General features: G+C 45.8%; 1 protein-coding gene and 1 pseudogene across 1 annotated transcript; one reads left to right on the top strand and one right to left on the bottom strand.

The window, feature by feature from the left end:
- Positions 1 to 4,945: 4,945 nt before the first annotated feature.
- On the top strand, positions 4,946 to 6,724 carry LOC136501975 (F-box protein At1g10780-like). The gene is made up of 3 exons (XM_066497476.1): positions 4,946 to 5,764; positions 5,862 to 6,142; positions 6,247 to 6,724. Exons 1-3 carry the CDS (start codon positions 5,017 to 5,019, stop codon positions 6,481 to 6,483), a joined length of 1,266 nt encoding a protein of 421 aa, XP_066353573.1. The 5' UTR covers positions 4,946 to 5,016; the 3' UTR covers positions 6,484 to 6,724.
- A 233-nt stretch (positions 6,725 to 6,957) lies between these two features.
- Positions 6,958 to 10,878, bottom strand: LOC136501271 (transmembrane emp24 domain-containing protein p24delta3-like; annotated as a pseudogene).
- Positions 10,879 to 11,134: the final 256 nt, after the last annotated feature.

The raw sequence follows: 11,134 nt of genomic DNA, 5'->3' as shown, positions 1-11,134 counted from the left end.
AAAGATGCAGACATGATATTAACACCCACAACTGGATTATAAAGAGCATTGAAAGAAGCCTTGTTAATTTAGCAGCGAATGGAAATAGAAGGTGAATCTAGACGAATCACATCAGAGGAAAGGTCTGATTCTTCTAACCATTCATTACTTATAATAGACACTATCTCTTTCATAGTCTTTTTAAGGAAAGCTTCCTTAGAAGGGTCTACGATTTCTTCATGAGATGATAATTTCCTAGGCTTCTAGGGTCTCCTCATAATATGGTAATTTGAGGTATCTCTATATTCATCAAAAAGTTCATCCTCGAATTCAAGCATAAAATCTAAAATTGGAGTTTTCGTCTTTTCCAGTGGTTCAGGATTTGGGACAACTGAAGTTGGTGATGGGTTAGGCAAAAGTTCTAGTTCAGCTGTCTAGGATTCCTCCTCTAATGGCTTCTCTTCTACTTCTTTAGGGGTGTTCTCTAGAATTTTAGTAAGAATGCTTCTTCCTAAATTAGCGGAGACATGCAAGAACGAGCCTCCTGAGGCTATATCAAGATGCTTTGAGATTTTCCTATCAAGACCCATATAAAAGTGTTGAAGAAGAATAGGATCTTGAATGGCAAGTCAGGGCTAGTATTAATAAGAGCACTAAAATGATCCCATGCTATGCCTAGAGATTCTTTTTCTTCTTGTTTAAAAGATAGAGCCTCTGAACGAAGGCTAACTACTCTAGAGATGGGAAAGAAATGCAAGCAAAAGCTAGAACATAAGGCTTTCTAATCTCCTTGTCTACTCCCTATGGTGAGCTTGTACCAACGTTTGGCTTTTCCCATCAAAGAGAAAGGAAAAAGCTTCCATCGTAAGGTTTCGTCCGACATGCCCACAATACATAAGTATGCACAGGTTTGCTCAAACTCATTTAAGTAGGAATAAGGGTTTTCATCATCTTCACCCAAAAAGGATTGATCTCGGACCATGTTGATTAAACACGGGCACAACTCATAGCCAGGTGTAAGGATAGGTTTTGAAGATTCTAGTGGCTCTAGGCATGCGCTCGTAGGTGCAGCGTATTGATGGATAGGGGTGGATGCTAGATCCATGGTAAAAAGAATGAAAGATAAAAGATAAAAGAATAATGATACCAGGTTAAGCTAGGTTCAAAGTTAACTCAACATCTGTTTTCCCGGCAACGGCACCAGAAATGCTTGTTGGTATAATTCGCAAGCGCACGAATATTATACCAATGTAGAACATCACCAGGAGTAACCCAGTACCAGGAGTAACCCAATTTTATATCCATCTCAAGGAAACATGTGTGAGACTAACTACATCTAACTTAACCCAATTTCACAATCAAGGCTAGATAACAGGAATATAAAGGAGATCACTAAGGTCTTCTAGTTCTAACTTCGGTAAGCTTTGTCTTCTATTGTTCAATTCTAGAGATATTACTAAAGAAAACACAGATAGAGTATGTTTTCTATAGTAACAAGGTCCTGCTAGGCCTACAAACGAGAGGTGGACTACAAAGGATTCAACAAGGCTATAAGAGTCACCCTCGCGACCTTCCACCGATCCAAAAAGTAGGGTACATCCACGAGTAACCGAGTCTAAGCACCACGCTTATACTATGAATACTACTTTAACCCAGGAGCTATAAGGATTAAAGTACTCAAAGAGAGTTGTAAACATGAAGAACAATATGAACAAGATGCTTACTTTAATTAGAAGTCGATTACCAAAGAATCTCAAAAGCAAGCTCAAGAAGAACTTGATTCTGCCAGGGTACAAGCCATAGAGAGAGCAACGATGGTCCGACACTTCCTCCAAACTCTTCCCTCACACTCTATCTCTCTATCTCTAATATAAGACTAGATCCTATTGAGGACTAATCTTCTCTTGATGTCTAGCTCTGATCCTGGTGGAAATATGAATTAGGGTTTCTGGCACTCAGAGTCTCGGGATCATATGCATGGATCCCTTGGAGGGGGTATAGGCAGGTATATATAGGGGCCTTCAAGCATTCTGGACCCTTGGATCAAACTGAGTTAAAAGAACAACATAGATGTGATCCTAGAGGCGATGGAGAACCGACGTAACAACAAGAGGCTGACATGGGGGCCCATAGGCCGTCCATCCTAATAGTGGGGCTGACCGGCCCCACCTGTCAGTGGCTTGAGCCCTTCTTTGGTGGAATACCTCCTGGAGTCTTCTAAAGTCTTTCTACGTTGGTCCCACTGTGGAATTCCACGATTTCCTTCGACGAATAGGTCCTCCTTGGAGGTTTTCTGATTAAATCCTGCTGAAAACACAGATTCACCAAAACACATGGAATTTATTAGTTAAAACCCCTAAGTCTATGTTGATGATCCATTTTAGTTATTTATACAAGGTATATTGACGGTTTGTGATGAATGTTAACTACCGTCAACAACTACATCACATGGGTTAGCAACATTATGTGATTGATCATTTGACCCATGTGATGAGCTCTCACTAGTTTTAATCTTCTCATTAGAAAGATATTTAATGAGAAAAGTATGGTCTTGTACCAAGTTATCATGAGCAACACTAAGTTCCTCATGAGCCAATTTTAGCTCCTCATATGAACAAGTAGTAACATAAAGTAGATGCTTTTGTTGTTCACATGTTTTCTTTAGAAAAGAGTTTTCATTTTTTTTAATTTCTCGGTTTTAGCCATCTCTTTTTATAAGGCTTTGATCATGCTACCAAATCTATCTAGAAGCTCTTCATATGAATCAAGATCAATCACATTTGCATTAGATACCTTGATGTCACCTTATGAGATGAAGCAATGTGATGTAGTGGATGAGCTTATAGTAGCAATGTTATCCGGGCATGATCCATCGTCATCACCATCAAGTGTGCATGGAGTAGCATCATCAATTGCATCACTTGAGGCATCATCTTCAACCTTGTCAAGTAAACTTGTGGTAGATCGATCATCATCATCACTTGACCATAAGGTGGAGCAATCGTCCACAATCACCAAATTATGGTCATGCTCGACACACTCATGCACCTCCTCCTTGGGATCATCCTCCTTGACTTTGTCATTATCACTTGTGGAGGAGTCACCATAGAGGCGGTTGATTGCCTCCCACAACTCATGAGCAATTCCTTTGTAATCCACCTATAATAAATCTCCAAAGTCAAAGCATCTATTAGAAAACAATAAACATGTGCATAGAGTTTAAAGAGAACCTTTTGAGCTTGGGAACATAGCTAGCTCATCCATGATCATGTAGTTCCAGCATACTAACTAGTTGCTTGCCATTACAAACTTAGAAAAGTCCACAGATTCAATGTTAGCATCATCATCTTCTCCCTGCAAAACAATCCATAATATCAATATTTAAGTACCACATACCAATAGAATAGGGGTACACTTCTAGGTCAGCACCATCATCTTCTGAATTCATGGTCGTGGACTGATAGGCCTCAGCTCGTGAGCCGCTCGCGAGCTGGCTCGTTAAAATAGCGAGCTAGACTTCCAGCGTGAAAAAGTTAAAACGAGCCGAGTCAAGTCGACCTGAGCCAGCCATGAGTCGAGCGAGTTAGCGATACAAGATCAAAGTAAAAAAGTCTATTCTACCAACCTGAAATATCGCTGTAGTCTGGTTTTCCTTCTCAAACTTCAAAACTAGACATCTTACCCTCTGAACACTTAAAACCGTTCAAATTACCTCTCTACCATGGCTTTAAGTGATTTTGAAGGCGGCTTTGGCCTTTTTTATTATTAGTTTTTTTGGTAAATGCTTGACAAGTTTTTTAAACCACATAAAATGCCTCTAAGCTTTTAAAATTTCCAAAAGAAAATCTAGAGATAAATTAGGATACAAAAAATCTAAATAAAATATTTAGAGCTCATGAAAATAAATCTAGATAGTTAAAACTATATCTATCTCTAGTAAAATGTAAAGAATACCCAAAAAAATCTAGGAAAACAGTCTAATTAATATGTAAACGTGTTTTACAACTTTTCACAAAAATCAATATGCTACCGGCACAAATGATATTATGAATACATTCAACATTAATGTATGTTGTATTCATGCTAGCTGCATCTCATATTTGTACCGTACAAAGTTTCTAAAATATGTCTATATATCAATTATAATGTTATGAGAATTTTCTAGATCTTTATTGATATTTTTCTAGAGTTAAACCTATTTTTTGAAGGTTCTAAAGATGTTTTCATAAGCTCTAAATATTTTATATTGATTTTTCATATACTAATCTAACTCTTGATTTGTTTTGGGAAATTTTAAATACTTAAAGCCATTTTCTATGGTTTAAAAATCTTATAAAATATTTACACATTTTTTTAACTATAAAAAAGGACAAAACTAAAACTACTCTAAATTAAGTTATGGTGGTAATTTAAACGGTTTTGAAAATGTAGGTGTAAGATATTTGGTTTGAGCGTTCATGAAATAATAAAATTAGACTATGACGATAATAATAATAACTAAAAGAGTGAATGAATTTTTCTTGATTAAATTTTGAGCAACAATTAAAATATATAAGTAAGCCCGCATAGACCCAGCCCAGCCCAGCCCAAGGCAGGCCTACAGGTAGTGCTGAATGTGTCTGTGTCGGCCCACGAATAAAAAAAACTGGATGTCAGGAAAAGCTAGCGCTCCCGCCTCTCTCGCCAGTCGGCGGGCGAAAAACGAATGGCAGCCGCGCACGCGCGGACCCGCCCCAAGCCGCGCCGCCACACGGCACTGCGGCAGGCGCCAACTCGAAAAAGGAAGCCCCAAACCTCCCACCATCCCACCAAGGTTTCAAAGTTCGAATGCCCAGAGCAGGCCACGAAATCCCTTGGGAACGGTCGCCACAATTTCAAAATCCAAATCCTCCCACGCCGCGGCTCCCCCCACTCCTTTTAAATTTCGAACCCCACCTCCATTCCAGCCTCACACGAATCGCGCACACCAACCCCCCAATCTCCATCTCGGCCGCCACTCGCCGCTCCGGCAACAGTTCCCCGTGGTACGACGGCGGCATGGACGCGCTCCCGGAAGGCGTCGTTCAGCACATCCTTTCGCAGCTCAGCAACGCCCGCGACGTGGCCTCCTGCGCCGCCGTCGCCCGCTGCTGGCGCGACTGCATGCCCTTCCTGCCGTCGCTCTACTTCCCGCGGGGCGCGTTCGAGGCCGTGGGTGGCGGACCGGCGTCGGCGTCGGCGGTGGCCGCGGCCGACGACGCCATCGGCAGGATGGTCGACGCCGCCTCACGCCTCGAGGAGCTCGTCGTGTACTGCCCCTTCTCCGCGTCGCTGCTCCCGCGCTGGCTCGCGGCGCGGGCCGCCACGCTGCGCGTGCTCGAGCTGCGGGTGGACTCCGCCGCCACCGACAAGTCGGGCCACCTGGACTCCATCGGGGTGGCTGCGGGCCTCGAGGAGCTCAGGCTGTGGGGGCTCACGATGACGCGCCCCCCCGCGTGGGGCCGGATGGAGCGGCTCCGCGTGCTGGAGGTCGTCGGCGCCGTGCTGGACGACGCCGCGGTCAACGGCGCCGTCGCCGCGTGCCCCAACCTCACCGACCTCGCGCTGCTCGGGTGCGAGTGCGCCGGGGAGGCTGTCGTCTCGCTTGCCCTGCTCGAGCGGTGCCGGCTCGACTTCGTCGGCTCTGGCAACTGCTCTCTCAGGTTCGCCGCGCCCCGCGTCGAGTCTCTTGAGATCCAGGGCTTCTCCTCAATCTCTCTGCAAGGTGGCCACCGTCTCAAACATCTCACAATCTCCAAGAACACTGGTACGCTCCGGATGCCCCTTTGCGTGTTCCCCTGCGAAACAGATTTGGTCTGTTTCACATTGCCTGATGGTTACTATTAAAAAATGGGATGTTCTAGGTACTCTGTATCATGTCGAGATGGGGAAGCTCCCGGAGCTGGACCAGCTCTCGCTGCGCGGCGTGCAGTGGAGCTGGGGTGCAATCAGCTCGGTGCTGCAGTGCGCTGGCGAGGTGAAGCACCTGGTGATGAAGGTTGAGTTCTGCGGTGATTATGACACGCTGCAGCCCTTTCCGGAGATCGACCTCGTCGAATTCTTCAATAGCCACCCGAAGCTTCGCAAGTTCGAGATCCACGGCGCCATGTTCGCGGCGCTGTGTCAGAAGAACAGCCTGAGGAAGGTAAACCATGCCATACCGGCTACCGCTTCTATGTTTGCAATGTTTCACTTCTGGACTTCTAGGTGGTGTATGGCGTAACTAATAACTCTGCTCTGTCAATGCAGTTGGATTCGAGGTTCGTGATACCTTCCTTGGAGCAGGTCCTGGTCACCGTGCGGTCACCTCTGAATGCTGAGCAGAAGCTGAACACCCTCGAGTCCCTTGTCAGGTACAGCGTGAGGCTAAGAAGGATGATCATTAGGATTTCTCAGATGAAGAACTGCCATGATGCTGCTGATGATTTCTTTGAGGAGATTTGCAAGTTCACTTACATGAACAGTGGGAGAGTGTGCATAGAATAGAGGAGTTGCTGCATTTTGCCATTCTTGAAGTGAGTTAGCACTAAACCAAGGCAGCTTTTACCCAATGTGTTTGCTCAGGACAATTTGATCGAATAATTTATTGTTTGTTTTGTTGTTCAACCAGCCTGAATGTATCTGCACCTCAGGCTAGAAATCATTTGGTTCTATTTTTCACTAGTTCAAGTTTTGCGCCTGTTAACTGCACTGTTCTTTGATTCCTGAATCCTGAATGTAATATGCAGTCTTGGTTTGTTACTGTTCTTTGGTCTAAACATTTTTTTCCCAATTGGTACAATCTAGTTTGATATGAAAAATAAGTTGATTGTAGCCATTTGACTGCACATTATTCAGTGGCTGATTGGCTTTATGGACAGAACTGTCATCTAATGACATTGCCACCAATCCATTTATACAACATCCAGCAGAAATTGCATGATGATAATGTCACATCAATGAAAAATTCTAGATATTCATAGGAGTACCAATGTTACCATTGCCATACAGTGGTACAATCCAAATGGTGTGCGCTCCAGTTAGGCAGTTACACATACAACTGATGAACAAACCAAGCAACCCTATTGATCTGCATTTTGCTATTCCTTCTGAATGAAGTGAACCTTCCAATGGTCTATTCTGTTATAGTATGTGGTCAATCATGTTTCCAATATATGGAACCTATAAGTAATGGACACATCTAAGGAAAAGTGGTACTTATCAAAGGAGAAGGGTGAGGGGCTTACACAAACAGTGTGACAAATGAACATGTAACTCATTATCTGCTTCTAAAACCCACATGCAATAGCTATAAGCTAAAGTGTTAGGCCAAAAATGCTATGAAATCTAATCCCTGAACTTGCTTTAGACACTTGGCCTGTTCGCTAGTTGGTTTCTGTGCTGATAAGCCTTGCTGATGCTGGTTTGTTGTGAGAGGAAAACACTATTGGCTGGCTGATAAGCTCTGGCTGAAACCAACAAGCGAATAGGCTGACTAACAAAAATCCTAGATCACTCAAGCCTGTACTTGTAACTTGTTTCCTCAGACTATACACTAGAAGTGCTATCTAGATGAGTTTCTTCTTTCGAAAGAACTGTTTGAGATGCCACAATTGCAAAACTGAGACTGCGATACAGACAGCGAGGGATATAAGGCTCAGCCATGTGATCTTCAGTTGTGTCCACTCACTCAGGTCTCGCAAGTCTGCTTCTCTGCATTGATAACCAATTTGTCATTTAAACAGTCATCGGTGTTGTATAAAAACATTAAAATTTTACTTACTTCAATATAAGGTAGAGCAAGTTCTCATGGATGGCTTTTGCAGCTACTTCTAGTTTGACAAGCTCTAGCGCCACACCCTGTAAAAAAATGTGGATGGCTAAGAATCATCAATGAATATGGAATTCTGGCTGGTGGGGAAAGCGACCGGCCCTGTTTATTTTAGCCTAAATTGTCTCAAGCTGGAACAAACAAGCAGGCTGCCACGGCAGGATGCTAATTTGTTAAGAGCTCGTCCATTTCACATCCACATTCCACACGCTGAAACAAACAGGGCCTGAATTGCTATGCCTAAATTTATCGCTGGTACCGTGCTCACATCAAGCTTCTCTTTCTTAGCAATAGAGTCCCAGTCCTTTGCTGCGACCCTGTTCTCCAATCAAGGTTCAGGTTGACCACCATTCCCTTCTCCACAGTCTCCGCCCAGAAGAAGGCAAGGTAAATGCCAGATTCCGCCGTGGTAAAGGCAAACTGGCCATGGCTAACCTTGTCGGTGTGATGCAGGACGATGTCACCTGCAGGAACAATCCAGGAAGAAACTGCAGTGACGACCACATCATTATTTTTTCTTTCTTTCTCCAGTGAGAGTAGATCCATCTGTTCTTGATGTTTGTTCAGTCCAATAAACAGGAGCTGTAACTGTAACAAACAAAGCGAGATGGTACCAGGTACGCATCGGTCTGGGTCCTATTCGTGCTGGCATCGGTGATCTTATTCAATCCATCTCGCATTGTTTGTTAGGCGGGTGTACCTTGGCGGAGACCCTGGGGCGGATGGGGTGCTCCTCGAAGAGGATGGAGTAGTCGGCCATGACGACGACGTTGGACTGGATCTCCTTGGACAGGCACTTGATCGCCGTGGTCGCCAGCTCCAGCCACACCGCCTCACCGCACCCTGTAAGCCACCACAGCATTGCCGCTGCCACCGCCGCACCTGCCCGGCATTGCCCCATTGTCGCTGCGTACCGCCACCGCCACCGCTGCCAGGAGATGCTGCGTTGTCAAATGGTATTAGGTGGCCGGACATGGTTCTTCTCCGAGAAACATGTTTCTGTCGGATCTGGAGTTGCCGAGGAAGTCGGGATAGTCAGGTAAGCACCATGCAGTGCAAGCACCTCTCGTTTCATAAACGGTAGATGCAATTATATCTATCTGTTTTTATATAATACTATAATAAAAATTGAATTGAAAGAATTTAAAAAAGGATGTTAATATCCCCGTCCATTTGCACCATATCTATATGTATACTAGACAATTGCCCGTGCGTTGCACGGGAGGAAAAAAAATCATTATCGTCGTTTGAATATCCTCACTAAGCCAAATTAAGATTTGAAGGGTTCGATACAAAATCAAGACTTATAGGGTTTGATGTCTATCAGTTAGTTCTTTAACAAGAAGACTACATATCGCCAAATATGCAATCCATCCCAAAGTTGAGCCATATTGCAATTTTTCTCATTCTAAATCCAAACATAAGTTGGATGGACTGTAACAACGGAAATACTGAATTACGATTACTGCCATCAATTCCGAGAGGTATATAAAAATAAACAAATGGACTTTTCTAGTTTTACAACTTTTGATATATTTCTAGAGCTCTCTCCAACTCAATAAACATGTCCTCTCCGTCCTTCTATCATAGACATTTCTATCTTCCTTTGCCAAATTGCAAGAATACCATTACCTGCTCTTCAACAATTCAAAATTGAAATTGTCTTTTTTTAGAAGGCTTTCTGTTGTACTTGTATAGGCTTGAACCTTTTCTGGATCATCTGAATTTTCATTCCTACAAACCAAACAATGTCTTTCAAGACCTAACTGCTACATCTTTGTTCCTCTCAACCTATTTCCTTCTCCCCAAATTACTGAAATAAGTAGAAAAAAAGCAGATGAAGAAACACCCACTGTACAGATTATGAATGGCTCAAGCAATCTAAACAATAAACAGCACACAGATTTCCTGCAAACAATTAACAACACACAGATTTCCTGCGACCAATTAACGGCACATGACTGCAAATTTGCATTTCTGATCAAACAAAACAATTACCATAAACAATAAACAGTACGCAGACCAGCAAAATTGATATTCAAGAGCATGACCAACCGTGCTAATTGTGAACAGGGAGGGGTTCTGTTCTGAGCTTGATGGGTGTTCTGTTCTGAGCCTGATGAGGGCGGTGAGGAACTTCTGGGAAGGCAGCGAGGGCCTCCACATTGGTGCTGTGCTGCTTTCCTGTGGGCGCAGGAGCTGTGCCTCCACTCCTCCGGCGCGGCGGGGCAGGATACGTCTACTCCTCCGGGCGGCGTCCACAGCTCGGCCGGCGTCGCTGCTGCACGGCGCACGGCCTCGTTGCTGCGCTGCTTTGCTGCAGGCACAGGAGAGATGAGTTCGATGCAGTCGACGGCACCGTGGCGCGCGAAGTGCGGGGCCCAGTGAGGCGCGGTCTCGCAAGCCTAGGCGAAGGCGCGGGCGGCGAGCAGCGGCACTTCGCTGCTGTCGGAGCCGCCGGCGAGGAGCGTGGGGAGGCGCGCGGCGAAGCCAGCGTGCGGGATGGCGAGGATGAAGTCTGTGCCGGACACGGCGACATCGCAGAGCGCGGCGAGCGCCGCGTCCGCCGCCAGCGCGTAGTGCAGCACAGCGTCTTCCGCGTCACGCCGGACTCGGACTCGGACTCGGACTCTGCAGACACGGGCGAAGGGGAGCGGAGCGATTATTTGGGCACATCACGATAACAAGCCGTAGCGCGTCACGCCGTCACCCCGCTCCCGCACCGCCGCCGCAGCCAGAGACCGAGCCCGGCCATCGCCCCTGCCTTCGCGGCCTCGCTTGCGCGCGTGCTGGCCGGCCGCTCCACCGACCCGAGCTGGTCCCGCTCCCCGACGCGCGCCTCGCCGCCGCCATCTCCGCGCACGGGAACGCAGACTCCGACCTCGCGCTCGCGCTCCTCTCCTAGCACCGGGACAACCACCGCCATGGCGCTGCTCCGCCTCCTCGCCCGCGCCGCTCCCACGCACGGAAGCGGAAGCCTGGGCGTGCGGGGACGTCGGACGCGGACTCTGTTTCGTTGGAGCTCCACCCGGACACGGACTCGTTGCGGGCGCGTGGGCAAATGGCGATGCCCAAACGATCCCCTTGCTTATTTTTTAGGTGGTTGTAGTTGTAGACAGGGTTAACCGAACAAATGCCATTACAATTTCCGATGTTCGGAGAAACGTCATTATTATTTGTATATTTTGAAGTATGTCATTATAATTCTTCGCTTCCTACAAAAATATCACTGAATACGTATAGACACAGTCTGGACCCAGTTGCAGCGTATACGAAGATGTATACTTCTTCATCCTGTCACTGACACGCGGGCCCCACATGTCATCT

The sequence above is a fragment of the Miscanthus floridulus genome, chromosome 13 (assembly GCF_019320115.1).
Source record: "Miscanthus floridulus cultivar M001 chromosome 13, ASM1932011v1, whole genome shotgun sequence".
Taxonomy (NCBI): Eukaryota; Viridiplantae; Streptophyta; class Magnoliopsida; order Poales; family Poaceae; genus Miscanthus; species Miscanthus floridulus.
This window is presented reverse-complemented; position numbering and strand designations above follow the sequence as displayed.

Excerpts from the sequence above, each read along its gene's own strand:
- LOC136501975 (XM_066497476.1), top strand. The coding sequence starts at position 5,017 with ATGGACGCGCTCCCGGAAGGCGTCGTTCAGCACATCCTTTCGCAGCTC. Across the intron at positions 5,765-5,861 it reads CACAATCTCCAAGAACACTG|GTACTCTGTATCATGTCGAG; the intron begins GTACGCTCCGGA and ends GGGATGTTCTAG. Across the intron at positions 6,143-6,246 it reads AGAAGAACAGCCTGAGGAAG|TTGGATTCGAGGTTCGTGAT; the intron begins GTAAACCATGCC and ends CTGTCAATGCAG.